The 16,910-nt window shown below is 36.7% G+C and overlaps 1 protein-coding gene across 12 annotated transcripts in view; it reads left to right on the top strand.

Moving 5' to 3' along the window:
* Nucleotides 1–16,910, top strand: part of RABGAP1L (RAB GTPase activating protein 1 like) — a 759,437-nt gene that overhangs the window by 82,942 nt on the left and 659,585 nt on the right. For 10 of the 12 annotated variants that reach the window (XM_042975849.1, XM_042975851.1, XM_042975848.1 and 7 more), the window contains 2 exons: nt 1,154–1,311; nt 3,959–4,069. In XM_042975849.1, the coding sequence (XP_042831783.1) occupies nt 1,154–1,311; nt 3,959–4,069 (269 nt within the window). Of the gene's footprint in view, nt 1–1,153; nt 1,312–2,031; nt 2,123–3,958; nt 4,070–16,910 lie in introns of those variants that run through there. The other 2 variants (XM_042975855.1, XM_042975857.1) reach the window with 1 other exon arrangement.

Below are 16,910 nucleotides of genomic sequence, written 5' to 3' on the forward strand. Positions count from 1 at the left end.
TCAGTGTGAGGTTATGACCTTTGTTAAACTCTTCTTCATCGTGGTTTCATTGTTCAACCTCTGGTGGCCTGAGAGATTTGGAAGTTCTTTTGTGCTTCAAGTTTACAATTTTGAGATGGTGTGATGCTACTTTTCGAACCAAGGAAGAGAATAGCTTCTGAAAGTGTGGGATTTAGAGGACTGCTCCACTTTAGGGAAAGAGTATAAGCCATTGACATATATTTTTTATAGTATTCACCAGGGTGGCTTAATGCTAATAAAAGAAATCATTTCAACTGGGAATCCTGCAATGCATTTATAACACAGCATCACTGTGATAACACTCAAAACTCTCTTAATCATGTTGCCATGTTTGCTTATTGCTAAAACCAGTATTTATTTCATTTTTAAAATATTTTTTTTAATGTTTATTTTTGAGAGAGAGGGCAGGAGTGGGGGAAGGAGCAGAGAGAGAATGAGACACAGAATCTGAAGCAGACCAGGTTCTGAGCTGTCAGCCCAGAGCCCGATGCAGAGCTCAAACTCATGAACCATGAGATCATGACCTGAGTCAAAGTTGGACGTTTAACTGACTGAGCCACCCAGGAACGCCAGTATTTACTTCATTTTGTGCTTCAGTGTCTAACCCACTGAAGCCAAGGGAAGTGAGAAGAGAAATTGCACTTAGAGAACTTAGACTAAAACCTTGTTTGTGTGTGTTAATTGGGAATATTTAGATGCCAGCACCATTCTTAGGATTACCTTAGGATTCATTTGTTGCAATATAGTATATTTTGAGGCCTAGAAACATCTATAAATAAATAGAGCTCCTTTTGTGAACTTCAGTTAATTAAACATCTTTATTACCAGGTTTAAATGCTAAAGTTGAAGAAACAAACTATATTTGTAAATTAAATGTTATATATTACGTATAATATATAAACACATAAATACAAGCTTATATAAATATAAGCAAACTATATAAAATGTTTTGTATTATATATAATACATATAAACATATTTGCATATATGTGTATATATATATATGCTTAGACTATATCTGCTAAAGTAAATTGTGACCATGGAAAGGAATAGATTCAAAAATTAGGAGAGAGGGGTATCAAAATGCAGTTAAAGCTTTTGCCTAATGGTATCTCCATTTTTATTCTTTTAGGTAAGCAGAATTTTATATAGTTTCTGTACAGCATTCAAACGTTCTTCCAGACAAGTGTCTGATGTTAAAGACTCAGTTATTCCTACCCCTGACAGTGACGTGTTTACCTTCAGTGTCTCCTTGGAGGTAAAAGAAGATGATGGAAAAGGAAACTTTAGGTGAGGTTATTTGGGAAGAATAAAAGTTGGTATTGTGCCTGAAATATAGTATTGGCTAACATAAAGCTTCCAGAGGCTATACAATGTTGGTATAAAGCTTTAAAATGATAAAAAAAAAAATATTTGGCAGGTGAATGAATGTTTCATTATTCTCATGCTTTCAGATACTTTATGTAAAATATTTTCTCCATATTTGTGAATAATGATATTATAGAAAATTGTAGTAAAATAATAAAAAGAATAAAAAGCTATACTTTTGTCAACCACAATCACTTTTAATACTTGATTTATTCCCTTTGTTTATTTCTAAGGGGTATTTTTATACAGTTGTATATACACAGGTTTTTTTTCTTTTAACTTTATTAGGTAAGAATTTTTCCATTAAAATGTTCTTAATTAAGATCATTTTTAATAGTACCAATAATATATTGGGTGGTTTGATCATCATTTAACCATTTTCTTCTATTGTATATTTAGAATGTTTTTCTCCTGTTCACAAATAGACAGGTGATAGGATATAGTTATGCTCTTTAACAGCCACTTATGTGCCTTTAATTCTTTAAAAAAAAATTTTTTTTTTAACATTTATTTATTTTTGAGACAGAGACAGAGCATGAACAGGGGAGGGGCAGAGAGAGAGGGAGACACAGAATCTGAAACAGGCTCCAGGCTTTGAGCTGTCAGCACAGAGCCCGACACGGGGCTTAAACTCACGGACCATGAGATCATGACCTGAGCTGAAGTCGGACGCTTGACCGACCAAGCCACCCAGGCGCCCCTATGTGCCTTTAATTCTAATAAGAATTGTTAGGTAGAGTTTTTTGTCTTTTTTTTTTTATAGATATAGAAATTGAGTCTTAGATAAATTGCTCAAGGTATTTTTTTCTTTTCAGATAAGATTATGTTTCTATATCTGTCTCCCCCCGCCCCCCCGTGTGTGTGTGTGTGTGTATGTGTATTTAAGTTCAAGTTAGTTAACATACATTGTAGTATTGGTTTCAGGAGTAGAATTCAGTGATTCATCTCTTACATACAACACCCAGTGCTCATCCCAACAAGTGCCCTCCTTAATGCCAATCACCCATTTAGCCCATCCCTCCCCCCCCCCCCCCCCCAGCAACCCTCAGTTTGTTCTCTATAGTTAGAGAGTCTCTTTTGGTTTGTCTCTGTTTTTATCTTATTTTTCCTTCCCATCACCCATCTAGCCCATCCCTCACCCAACTCCCTCCATCAACCCTCAGTCTGTTCTCTATCCTTAAGGCTCTTATAGTTTGCTTCCCTCTCTCTCTTTTTGCCCTTCCCATATGTTCATCTGTTTTGTTTCTTAAATTCCACATATGAGTGAAATCGTAATATTTAAGATAATCTATATTTTAGACACTTAGATTGTCTTAATGAATTAATTCTTAAGAATAGTCAGTCTGGTATAGATGCTGGAGAGGATGTGGAGAAATGGGAGCCCTCTTGCACTGTCGGTGGGAATGCACACTGGTGCAGCCACTCTGGAAAACTGTGTGGAGGTTCCTCAAAAAATTAAAAATAGAACTACCCTACGACCTAGCAGTGGTACTGCTAGGAGTTTACCCAAGGGATACAGGAGTGCTGATGCATAGGGGCACATGTTTATAGCAGCACTTTGAACAATAGCCAAATTATGGGAAGAGCCTAAATGTCCATCAACTGACGAATGGATAAAGAAGATGTGGTTTATATATACAATGGAATACTGCTTGGCAATGAGAAAGAATGAAATCTGGCCATTTGCAGCAACGTGGATGGAACTGGAGGGTATTATGCTAAGTGAAATAAGTTAGGCAGAGAAAGACAGACATCATATGTTTTCACTCATATGTGGATCCTGAGAAACTTAACAGAAGACCATGGGGGAGGAGAAGGGGAAAAAAAGAAAGTTATAGAGAGGGAGGGAGGCAAACCATAAGAGACTCTTAAATACTGAGAACAAATTGAGGGTTGGTGGGGGGTGGGGGAGAGGGGAAAGTGGGTGATGGGCATTGAGGAGGGCACCTGTTGGGATGAGCACTGGGTATTGTATGGAAACTAATATATCTATCTATCTGTATATATATATATATATATATATATATATATATATATATATATATATATATAGAATAGTCAGTATGGCTGAGGGTAGAATTTAAGTTGCTCCTGATCCATAACTCTTTTTTCATCTCTTATTTATATTTACTTGAGTTTGTATGTTACAGTTATCAAATTATAGATGTTTTAAAGTAAGCTCTTCTCACTTTGTTTTGCCTTGGGTTTCAGTGTGTTAAAGGCTCTTACAACCACACAACCAGCTAAACCAGAATAGTGAGTCTTAAAAAATAATTAAATAAGCTATATTCCTAAATTTGTTAAATTTAGAAACTAAAGTTGAAATGATGTCATTTAAAGAATCTTGGATTTTAACCTTTGTTAAGTAAAATATAAGGCTCTTATAAATCCAATTTAGAAATTAATTAGTGACTTTGTTTTGCTGACTATAAATAACATTGGTAGTTAGCTACTCAGGCAAGATGAGTTTAGCACACCTTAAGAATAAGGGTGCTGGAATTCTAAACTTGCAGTAGATTATTTTATTGTGGTGTTGTACTGATACTTCTGTTCTTTTTGCATATTTCAGTCCTGTGCCTAAGGATAGAGAGAAATTTTATTTCAAGTTAAAACAAGGAATAGAGAAGAAGGTGGTAATTACAGTGCAGCAACTTTCTAACAAAGAATTAGCTATTGAAAGGTAAGCAGCTTGCTCCTAAATGCTACCAAAAACTTGTATTGACATTGCTGTTGTGTTTCAAGAGACATACTGTTGAATCTCTCAGCTTTATTACTTGCTGTGTCTTTTCACCATTCTTCAGTTTCTCCGTGTAAAAATGAGAATGAGAGTCATAATGCTTTACCCACTTCAATAAGTTAAATGTAACTGGTTTATTGAAAGTCTCAGTTGATGGGAGTGCCTGGGTGGCTCAGTTGGTTAAGCTTCCGACTTTGGCTCAGGTCATGATCTCATGGTTTATGGATTTGAGCCCTGCATCGGGCTCTCTGCTGTCAGCTGAGAGCCTGCTTCAGATCCTCTGTCTCCCTCTCTCTCTGCTCTTTCCCCTTTCTCATTCTCTCTCTCTCAAAATAAATAAACATTTAAAAGATGGTTAAAATGGTAAATTAAAAAAAAATCGCAGTTGATGGGGGAAATAAACATGATCCTCCCCCACCCCCCCGTGCCAGTAATAACTGCTTCAGCTCTGTTTGGTCATATCCCTTTTTCCTGCTGTCCCTTATTTACATGTAGGACAAATACCTTAAATTCTCAATCATGTCTGATAATTAAAAAGTACATTTAGTTACTGGACTTTCAGGGGCTTAAGAAAAATAGATACATATCTTTTAAATATATAAGTATACACACAGACATACACATATACACACACAAATGTATGTGTGTGCATTTGTATATTTTATGTATATATTTGAACATGTAAAAACAAAACAAAATCTTGTAGGACAAAAGGTCCTATAAACAAAGAATAACAAATGATAGTTGTAGAAAAAGTATTTGTACTGTAGATGACAGATGAAGGCTAATGTCTATAATATACATAAATTTCTTAACAATTTGTAAAAAATAAACAATAAAGAGCAAGAATGAACAAATCACAGGAAAGCTATTCACATGGCTAACAAACATATGTATCTAAAGATGTCCCAATTCACGAATAGAGAGGGAAATGTAATTAAGGTAGCAGTAAGATACCACATTGGCAAAAAGAACACGTCAGGCTGGTGGGAATATGGGGGAAGGGGTAAAGTGTGTATATATCCCCTTTTTGAGAAACATCCTGGCAACATCTATAAAAGTAAACAAAACAAAACCCAAATCTATACTTGCATGCATCAGTCTCCATTCTAGGGAATCTATTCCATTAAAAATAAAAGTACCACTGTCGAAGGACATATTTCTGAGGGTGTTTATTACAGCCCTTTTTATGGTGATAAAAAGCCAGAAACAAAAATAAATGCCTATTCACTTGGTTTCTAGAAGTGGGAGCAATTGGTGACAGTCATAAGAGAAAGAAAAGCCTCTTCATCAAGATTGCTGTAGACTCTGACTCCTCCCTCCCCATCTGTACACTAGGATGAAGGTGGGAGCCAGTTGAGGTGCTGGCTGATGGGATCATGGTCACCGCTGTCCCTCTCAAGTGTAGGAGAAGGTGTCTGGCCCCCAATTATCTGCAGCTTTCTTTAGAATGTCAGGAATTTAGCTGTGCTTTGTTCCCATCCTTGGGTTTAACTGCTGGTATCCAGATAACAGGAAAAGTTCTGCTGTATAATTCTCTCTTATAGTTGTCATCTTTTTTCCTTTCTTAGTGGTAATAAAAAAATAATTGTGAGTCATAAAAGTTCATGAAACATAGCTAAAGATTAAAGGTATTATTGACTTTGAATATTTTAGTCCTAAAAGAATGATGATGAGAATGTGTTGTTGTTAACAGTAGCTCTAGCAATGTTTGAATCTTTTTATTTGCAAGTATGCAATTTCAAACTTATAGAAGAGTAAAAAAAAAAATGGTACAGAGAACATCTGTGTACTCTGCTTAGAATCATCTCTTGGTAACATTTTACCCCATTTGCTCTGTACCCACTTTCTCAATCTCTCAATCTCTCTCCTCTCTGTCTCTCAATCTTTCCCTACCTACCTACCTACAGACAGACCCACATTATTGTTTTTCTGAACAATTTTATTCCTATATAATTCCTTAGGAAATGAGTATTTCCTAAAAATAAGGATACGGATATCTATTATATAAGCACATTATTTGTAGCAACTTCTATAAATTTAGCATTCCTGGAATACTTTTTTAAATTTAGCATTCATACAATACTTACTTATATATTTTAGGGGGAGGGGGAGGGAGAGAACACAAGTAGGGGAGGGCCAGACAGAGAGGGAGAGCGAGAAATCCAGAGCAGGCTCCACACTGACAGCGTGGAGCCCTATGTGGGGCTTGAACTCACTGTGAAATCATGACCCGAGCTGAAACCGAGAGTCAGATGCTTAACTGACTGAGCCATCCAGGTGCCCCATATACAATGCTTTGTCTTTAACCTACCGTTTGTCTCCAGTTTTGTCACTTATCTCAGCATCCTTTTTTCCTCCAGCTCAGGATTTACACTAGGGTCAGATATTGCATTTAGTTGCCATATGTCTTTGGCTTTCATTAATGTGGTAATATTTCCACAGCCTTTCTGTGTTGCTTATGACATGGAATTTTTGAAGAATACATCCATTTTCCCACTTTTTAATGTAACATTACTAATTTGGGGTTTATCTAATATTACCTTGTGATTAGATCCAGATTACTTCTTGCTCCATAGGTGATATTGTCTCCTTCATAGTGGATTGCATTTGGAGGTGCCTGATAACTATCTGTCCCTCCCTGGTGATGTTAATTTTGGTTGCGAAAATGTGATTGTGAAAATATCTGATTTCTCCACTGTAATTCCCCTTTTTCTCCCCCCTTGCAACAAATAAGCAGTCTGTAGGGAGATGAATGAAAATATCCTGCTTCTCATAAACATTTTCTTAAGTTAACATTCATTCAAATTCTTGTCTGATCTTATCTTTACTGTGAGGAATGCAAAATTAGAACTTTCAATCTCCTGCACCTTCTTGGTAGTTTAGCAGTCAGCCCTAGGCATTCTAATGTAAGCCAAAGATCTCCCTTCTCTTTCACTTATTTATCTGTTTATTTTTGGTATAGACTCTTGAATTTCTCTCCTCCCCCCCTGCAGTGCTTTATAATTCACTACAGAACTTAATTATCTTGGTGATCATTGTCCAGAATTTGCCACTGGGAGTCCCTTCACACCCTATGTCTTTACCTTTCCGGCGTAACAAAAGGCAGCTTTCCGTTTAATAAGTTTGTACTAACACTGGCAAAGAAGTATTAGGTGTTGAGTAATTTAACCCTTAATAATCATTATTAAAAATCTTGGAGTTTTATGGTGAAATGGTATGTTCTGTCTCTGCTATAGAGGCCTGTGCCCTGCTGTGTGTTAGGCAGTCCTTCCTTTTCCCAATGAGAAACTCTCAAGTTTGGTCAACTTGAGTATAGAAACATTGATGATTATAGGTAAAATAGTTGAATGCCTGCTTATAATGTTTTCTTCATTAACTTAATTAAACATTTACACATGCTTTCTAAATATATTATGCAAAATAATAACTTAGAAATGGGGCACTTTGCCCACTCTCTTATTCGTAAGACAATTTCATTTAGACTGAATAATCTTCAACATCGATGTCTTCATCATCATGCTCTCTGAGTAATTTTAAGGGATTTTTACAGAGCAGATTATCTCAACTTCTGCTTAAGTTGTTTGAGATAAGCCCTTTTTTTGATCAGTATATATTGCTCTTATTAGATATTTGGGGTGCTTGGGTGCATCAGTCGGTTAAGCATCTGACTCTTGATTTCAGCTCAGGTCATGGTCTCACAGTTTGTGGGATCAAGCCCTGTGTCAAGCTCCATTCTGGCAGTGTGGAACCTGTTTGCGATTCTTTCTCCCTCTTTCTGTGTTCCTCCCCCACTTGAGCTCTCTCTCAAAATGAATAAACATTAAAAAAAAAAAAAAAAAAAAAGAAATTTTACCTAAGCCACAAGTGCCCATTTGTATAGAATTAGGAATTAAAAACAAAACGAAAGAACTCGTTCCATATATAACCACTTACTATATTGGTTTTATTTTAATATAGTTAATCTTGATGGTATTATCTAACAACTCTGGGTTCATATATCTGGCATTAATTACTAAACCCATGTTAAGTTTCTTTACTTCTTTCTTTCTTTTTTTTCTTTCTTTCTTTTCTTTTCTTTTTTTTTTTTTTTTACCACGTTTTGTCAGATGACCTCTATAAATACCCAAACTAAAATTGACTGAGATTGCTTTAGGCTAATGGTTCTCCAAACAATACTTTGTTCAGCATAACACACAGAATTTCCTGTGATATTGGAAATTTTGTTAGTACTTGGATTTGTATTTTTTGGAAAAAGAAACTTGCCTTTTATTAGATTATATGTAGCATTTCATGTGTTTAAATTATAAAATGTAAACGGTGGAATTTAAGGTCATCCACCAGGTGGCAGTCTTGTCAAGAGGATTAACACCTCTGAATCTTAAACATGGTCTTAAACAAAGTTTGTCATATAAAGACATTGATGTGAAAAAAATCAGATTACATCATTTTGGCTTATCTTCTGAAAGAGAAAATGATGTATTGTTTTTAAAAACAACTTTTCATTGTGTAAAATTTCCAACATATGTGAAAGTACAAAGTAATATATTGAACCTCAGTGTACCCATCACCTACCCCAAATGCTAATTTTCAAGATTTGGGCTTTTTTTTTTTTTTTTTTTTAATATTTTTATTCTGAAAGAGTCCATTTATCTGTGTATTCAAGGGTTCAAGCCTTCTTCCTTTGTAGATATTAAACAAATTATACTGAGATTATCTTTCTTGACTTCTTTGAAGGCAAATACTATGTCCTCTATTTCAGAATCTCCAACATCTAGCACATTGCTAGCAACACAGAACTTTGTAGTTAGCTACTTAATCCTTACTTAGCACTTGCTGTGCTGGGCATGGTTCTCGGTGTCATTTATGAGGTGTAGCTACTATTATCTTCACTGTACATTTGAGGAAACTGAGGCACAGAACGGTTCAATAACCTGCCCAGGTAATACAATTAATATTTGAATTAAGTCTGTCTGATATCAGAATAAAGAACTTGTTGAAAAAAATGAATAAAAGGTATGTAAAAATTTTATACAGTATCGACCAAACTCATTGTTACATTGAGGGACACTGCACCTGATAGAATCCTACCTTGTTTAGAGAAGATGTGAAAACTGCTTTCATATCTTGAAAATTTCTAATATTCTTTTGCTTTTTTTCCATGACCCATGTTACATTTTACATATTGAGCTTTATTTAGGAACTGTACATAAGAGAGAAAATAATAACAGACAACAATTATTGAGCACTTACTACGAGATGGCCATGGTACAATTATCATAATGACGTATGAGGAAGGTTTTATAATTATTACCACATTTTTGCAGACGATGAAACAGGTTTCAGGAGGTTAAGTAACCTTGGTCACTTGGCCAGAAACTGGTAGAACCAGGGTTTAAACCAAAGCCAGTTGGTTCCTGAGTGTGTACTCTAAAAGACTAAAGGCTGTGCCCAACTAAATCTTGATTGTACACTAAGCTGAAAATTAAACCAGTTAGAAAATAAATGAGCTGGTATTCTTTATTGTATTTCTAGCAGAATTGGAAAATGAGAATAGAGATGTGGGGGTGTCCAAGTGATTACTCAGTGACTTCAAACTCAGGGGCACCATGTCCTGGGAGAAAAGCTGATTGATTTGTAGAAGAGAAAGCCAACAATAACAACTGAAGGGAGGAAGCAAGATGATTGCCCTCTGAGATGTGTGAGAAGAGCAAGACTGAAACCCAATTATTGCAAGCCCCCAGTTGTAAATGTTAAAGTGTGCAGATTTGACCAGGCCGTGCTCTTCTGGTGTTTCCAGAGCAGAAATGGCAATCATCTCTATGCCCGACCAGCTGAAATTTCTGTGATTTTTGGTATTACCACAAGTAGAAATACTGCAAAAAAAAATTTCTTGCAAAGTACTGAGTTGATACGGATTTTTAAAGCTTTATCTCGTGTTTAAGATACACTGTTACTAGCACTATTACATAGCACCCACCTCGATGCTTTGAATAGGTGGTTGGTTACGTGTCATACTCGAGAAGTGAGGGGGAAGTGTTTCACTTTTTGTTGTGTTAATTTTCTGACTGGTTGATTTTTGCCAAGTATTCTTATTTTGTAATAAAATTCAGGGCAGTAATACAATATACGCTTACAAAATGGATCTCCATAAAATTCCCTAACAAGAAGTGGAATTCTAATGATGTTAATTTCAGGCCTTGTGGAAGGTTAGTTGGGAAGAGATTTTTGGCTTCAGGGTTTATATCTTTCGAATCACCCTGTTCCCAGGGATCTGCCCTGATGCTTTGGTGTGTGAATCAAAATGAAATATGGCTATAGCAAGTAAAGGATGATTATTAGGTTTGTTATGAACATATAACTCTGTTTGTACTGAGTAACGTAGATCACACTGCTAGAAAGAAAGGATTTGCATGAGTCACTTTGATCCTAATATTGGAGAATACATCCGTTACACATACATTAAAAAATACATAACACATCATTAACAGAAGGTAGTTTGATCATTTGTGGAGTAATTCAGAGATTGCTTGTTTCGGTAGTATATCCTTCTTCACTTCTTAACTTGTGCTTGCTGGCTTGCAGCAAAAACCATATAATGAGACATTGAAGTGTTAAGTACCATACGGCATAGCGTGAGTGATTGAGAGGTACCTTTCCTTGTGTTATTTTCTTGAGGAAAAGATTTCCAAGTTAAGGAGTATTAAAAAAACTAAACAAGACAAAACAAAACCAACCACCTGGGGCTCTTTTCTTCTTTCAGCACAATTTTCTAATATGATTTGATAATCACTAATGTAGGGGAATGGTAGAACTTCCAACTGTTTATTACATTTGGGCTGATCTAATTTCACATTTGATCATTCTGATGGTCTTTTGCTGGGTTTACCTAGCACTTATTTTTACCTTCATTCTAGCAAGTTACAATTTTATTTAGAAAGAAGCTCAAGTCACTGACTTTAGGTTGCGTAGATGTTAGTTTGATTTCCATCTTTTATTCTTTTATAGAAATTAGTGTACCTATGAAACCTGTCAACAAAATCAAGATATTTTAAGATTTTAAGAGGTTTTAAGATTTCATTTGTTAAGTGATCTCTACTCCCAGTGTGGGGCTTGAACTTATAACCCTGAGATAAGAATTGTACACTCCACTGACTGAGCCAGTCAGACACCCTAAGACCTTTAGATGTTGTAATAATTTTTCTTGGAGGACATCATTCTCCTCCATCCTGAAATGAGAGAAAATTAGTGGGGTGACCCAAAGTCTGCATAATATTTTAAAAAGATGTTCTATGAACATTTGTTCTCTTTTGGGTTTTCTTTTAAGGCAGTCGAAAGATAACTTTCTTTTTCCTTAGGAAAATAAGGTATTATACAAAAAACCTTTCAGTGTTCTCTGATATTTATTTCAAGTGACAATCGGTAAAGAACTATTGGCATTGCCAGTAGAACATTGGAAGCTTCTGTCTCGCAGTCTTTGGACTGGAACTTGTAATTAGGACAGAATTTTCAATATCTTCCATTGCTGGCATGCGGTAGAGGGAAGTGTCACTATAGAAGTATGTATATAATGCTATTACTTTTTCAGCATTGTATTTTAAGAGTTTTTTTTTTAAATATTAGCAGTGAAAACATATTCCATAGCATGTTTTTATAAGTTGAACTGTTCTAGATGTCTTGGAATTCATCTTTAAATGAATTTTAAAATTAGAGATAATTACAGACTCACAGGAAGTTACAGTTATAGTACAGAGAGGCTCCATATACACTTCCTCCAGTTTCCCCCAATGGTAACATCATACATAATTATAGTGCAGTATACAAATTAGAAAATTTACATTGGTACAATCTATAGATCTCTATCGGAGGGAGCATTTTTTGAATCCTTTTGTAAATCATACTGTTCTTTTATAACATAATACTTTCTTAATTATTTTTCTAGTGGTGAGAGATTTTTAATTAGTTTTCTTTAACTTAAGGTGAGCATTCAAGGTAATTATGGACAGAGGGGCTCCCAGGTCCTGCTGAGGAGAATTCCAGGTTGCTCAAATGTGTGTTTTTTTTTTTTTTGATTGAAATATATTTGACGTTATGTAAATTTAGGGTGTATAATATGTTGGTTTGATGTATTTATATTGTAATATTATTGCCTTTGTAGTAATAGCACCTCTGTCACCTCACGTAATTGTTATTTCTTTTTCATAAGATCTAGTCTCTTAGCAAGTTTGATTATAATACAATATTATTGTCTATACTCATGTATTGTACATTAGATCTCTAGGACTTATTTACTACTAGTTGCAAGTTTGTGTCCTTAAACAACATCTCTCCTATTCCCCCACTTCCCAGCCCTGGTAACCACCTTTTAACTCCCTGTTTTCGTGAGTGTGGTTCTTTTAGATTCCACATGTAAGTGATATCCTGCAATATTTCTCTGTCTGACTTATGTTAGTTAACACAGTTTGCTCAAGTTCCCTGTTGTTGAAAATGGCAGGATTTCTTTTTTTCTCATGGCTGAATAATATTCCATTGTATCTATATATACCACATCTTCTTTATCCATTCATCCATTGATGAGCTTTTAGGTTTTTTCCATATTTTGGCTATTGTGAATAATGTTGCAGTAAACTTGGGAGTGCATGTATCTCTTTTATATCCTATTTTCATTTTTTTATCCTGTTTTCATTTCCATTGGGTATATACTCAGAAATAGGATTGCTAGATCATATGGTAGATCTATTTGTAATTTTTTGAGGAGCATCCATATTTTTCCATAGTGCTTAAACCAAGTTACATTCTCAGCTTACATTAGAAAATGCTTTTTTAAAAAATGTATTGATATAAGAATTTTTAGGTGCTAACATGAGTATTAAGTAATCAGGAGAAGTGAGTATTTTAACTATATCCTATGCCAGTTACCAATTTATTGCCTCTTGGTTCCAGATCTACCCTCTTACCTTATCTACTTATGTATTTCTTCTTTGCGCAAGCACAATATTAAATTGAGCCAGTAGAGGGTGCTAGAGAGACACTGCAAAAGAAGGGTCTTCTCTTTTATGGTTCTGGTGCGATGTGGTGGTTGTTTCTTGCTCTAGCTGTAGGTTCTGGGATATCCAGTGGTGCTGTGCTCCAGCTGTGCAGCCAGTGCATGCACTTCCTCCTCGAGCTCATAGTCCTAGTCCTGGTTCAGCAAGATCTTCCTGTGGACCTCCAGACACAGAGTGTGTGGACTTTGGGCCTTACACCATTCTGCCAGTGAGCTGGCTCCAGGAGTTCTGATTTCCTTTATTTTTACTTGCCTACCTGCACCCAGTGGGCTGTTTCCTGCTTGCTTGTGGTCCAGCTTTGCCTGGGCAGTCTAGCAAACTTTGCCATCTACTGTGCTACAGTCCTACCTTTTGTAGTAAGCTGTTAGAATACCAGCTTTAGGGAGAGGATCCTCCTTCCAGGTTTGCTCTTTCTTGGTGTTCTCTCCCTCAGCCTTAGGGTATTCTTTAGAATTCTCTTTATAGTTACTCTCCTATTATAGTTAATAATTCCTTATAGTAAACTTTCCCTGTTCAAATTACTGTATTTTCTTTCCTAATTGGATTTCAGTTGACTAATTGAATTAGTACCTAATAAAATCAACCAGTCCCATAAAGTTTCAAATACATTTCTGGGGACTGGGAAGAAAGTGGTTATTTTAGATATTTTTTTTTTGGTGTCATAATAGTAATAATGACAAGAATTAAAAACTAATGATTTCTACCCTATGTCCATTTCCACCCCGAGTGTTTAATGCACAGTTTTTTTCATACAAAAGAAGTCCTATAAAGTAAATTATCCTTTGGGTTAAATTTCTTAGTGTGTGGGGAGGAAGCATGTTATTTTGCAGGGTGTCTTGGTATTCTTCCTAAAGCCTTATTCAGTTTGACTCCTCTGTATGATGTTTTTTGGTGGGGAGGGGCAAGGAAAGGTGTTAAGTATCTATAGATATAATTATTTTACATTACTAGTAAGCATTATTTAAGTACTAATATTTTGTCCTTTATAATGGCAGTTCAGTTTTTTTTTTAAGATCTTTGGTTCATTTGAAGAGGGAGGAAGAACTACATAAAATGTTATTTTTGTATAGGAGAACATTAGGCAATTAACAAAAGTTAAATAAGTTACATGTGGAATTTTGTACTTGTGCTTTATTGATTTGGTCTTTTCTAACTGTTTTAATAAGTTTACTCACTTTTTTTATTCTCACATTTTCTTTCTTTCTTTCTTTGAATTTCTTTGAAGTTCTTTGAATTTCTTTCTTTCTTTCCTTTCTTTTCTTTTTATTTCTTTCTTTTCTTTTCTTTTCTTTTCTTTCTCCTTCTCTCTCTCTTTTTTTCTTTCTCTCTTTCTTTCCCTCCCTCCCTTCCTTCCTTCCTTCCTTCCTTCCTTCCTTCCCTCCTTCCCAAGCAGGCAGGGTAGGGGCATAGGGAGAGCAAGAGAGGGAATCTTAAGCAGGCTGCATGCCCAGTGCAGGGCTTGATATGTGAGGCTCTGCCTTACAACTATGAGATCATGACCTGAGCCAAAATCAAGAGTCAGACACTTAACCAACTGAGCCACCCAGGCGCCCCACCTCATGTTCTTTTTCTAATTGTTACATGTTTTCTTTAAGGTTTATTATATATTTTGGCAAATTATTTCATTATTCCACTATACTGTAGAAGATTGTTATTCTTTTCATAACTGATCAAAACTTTATATAGCTTGATTCAAGGTTTTTATTTATTTTTTAAAGTTTATTTATTTTGAGAGAGAGAGAGAGTTCAATAAGGGGGGGGGGCGCAGAGAAAGAGGGAGAGAGAGACTCCCAAGCAGGCTCCATGCTGTCAGTGCAGAGCCCAATGTAGGGCCTGATCTCACCAACCGTGAGATCATGACCCGAGCTGAAATCAAGAGTCAGGCACTTAACTGACTGAGCCACTCAGGCACCCCTAGACAGAGAGAGAGAGACAGAGAGAGAGACAGAGAGAGAGACAGACAGACACAGAGCGCGAGCAGGGGAGAGGGGCAGAGGGAGAGACTCTTAAGCAGGCTCCACGCTCAGCACGGAGCCTGATGTAGGGGCTTGATCCATGGCCCTGGGATCATGACCTGAGCCAAAATCAAGAGTTGGATGCTCAACTGAGACACCGAGGTGCTCAAGTCTTTTAAATGGAATTGAACTCCTGAGGAATCTATATTATTTTACACACAGATGGCATTGTTTTATATTAAAGTTCTCTTAAAATGTAAATATCAAGATAGGGCTGTATAGAAGAGAGTTAACAAAGTAGGGCCAAAACTGCTATTCCTAAAGGTCTGCTTGTAGGGTTTGTTCTTCTTCTTCTTTATTTTAGTGTTTGTTTATTTTTGAGAGAGAGAGAGAGAGAGAGAGAGAGAGAGAGAGAAAAGAACGTGAGCTGGGAGAGGGGGTGGGAGACACAGAATCTGAAGCAGGCTCCAGGCTCTGAGCTCTCAGTACAGAGCCCAGTGTGGGACTCAAACTTGTGAACTGCAAGATCATGACCTGAGCCGAAGTTGGACTCTCAACCTACTGAGCCACCCAGGCGCCCTGTAGGGTTGGTTCTGGAATGGCATCTGGAAACTTGGATTTCGGAGAGGTTTCCATCATTCCCAGAACTGTGCCTAAACTGTACAGCGTGATTTATGCTGAACACTTGCTCTCCTTCTGGAATCTGGAATTTTGTTATGTCCTAGGCAGAGGATGCTTGTATGACCAGCCCTCAGTAAAAACCTTAGCTACTGAGTCTCTCACTTGCCCTGGTAAACAACTTTTCACACATGTCTCATCTCATTGCCGGAGGAATTAAATGCATCCTCTGTGACTCCACAGGACGAGGACTCTGAACTTCACCCCTTGCGCCTTTTCCCTGTGCTGATTTTGCTTTGTATCTGTTCATTCTTTTAAAAAAAAAAAAAAATTTAACGTTTATTTATTTTTGAGACAGAGACAGAGCATGAACAGGGGAGGGTCAGAGAGAGAGGGAGACACAGAATCTGAAACAGGCTCCAGGCTCTGAGCGGTCAGCACAGAGCCCGACGCGGGGCTCCAACTCATGGACCGCGAGATCATGACCTGAGCCGAAGTCGGACGCTTTAACCGACTGAGCCACCCAGGCGCCCCTGTATCTGTTCATTCTAATAAATCATAGCCATAAATGCAACTATGTGCTGAGTCCTGTGAGTCCTTCTAGCAAATCTTCGAACCTAGAGTGGTCTTGGGGACTCCAACACAAGAGCATTTTGCTATAAGTAGGTTTTCATGCAGGGACCACATCTAAGATTATTATTTCCTTTCTTGGGGATGTATGTATGTGTAGCTTTTATTGATTGTAGAAAATAAGCTTTTGCCTAATTGAAAGTCTCTTTATTGAAGATATAGGACAGCTTTTTCAGACCTTGTCTTTTAGGGAGCATAGCATTTGTGAGATGAGGTTATGAGCTAATGCATAGTATATATATTTTGGGGTTTACAATTTCGCAAATTCGTTAACTGAGAGTGTCTTTGGATACGCAGCAGTAGTTACCTTTCCTTGATGTACTTCAAGTAAAAACTCCTCCACACTCATATAGTCTGTTCGCATTCCTATCCCCCATCAATAATAGGAAAGGGATGCCCAGAATTCCATGTTCCTCTGGTAGTACTGCCCCTTCCTTAACTCGTGCACCCTGGTTGTCCCAAACTGGAGTAAAGAAGGGTATTCCAGGGCTCTGCATGCTCTTGCCACGGTCCTTCTTCCTACCCTCAACCTTT

The sequence above is a fragment of the Panthera tigris genome, chromosome F3 (assembly GCF_018350195.1).
Source record: "Panthera tigris isolate Pti1 chromosome F3, P.tigris_Pti1_mat1.1, whole genome shotgun sequence".
Taxonomy (NCBI): Eukaryota; Metazoa; Chordata; class Mammalia; order Carnivora; family Felidae; genus Panthera; species Panthera tigris.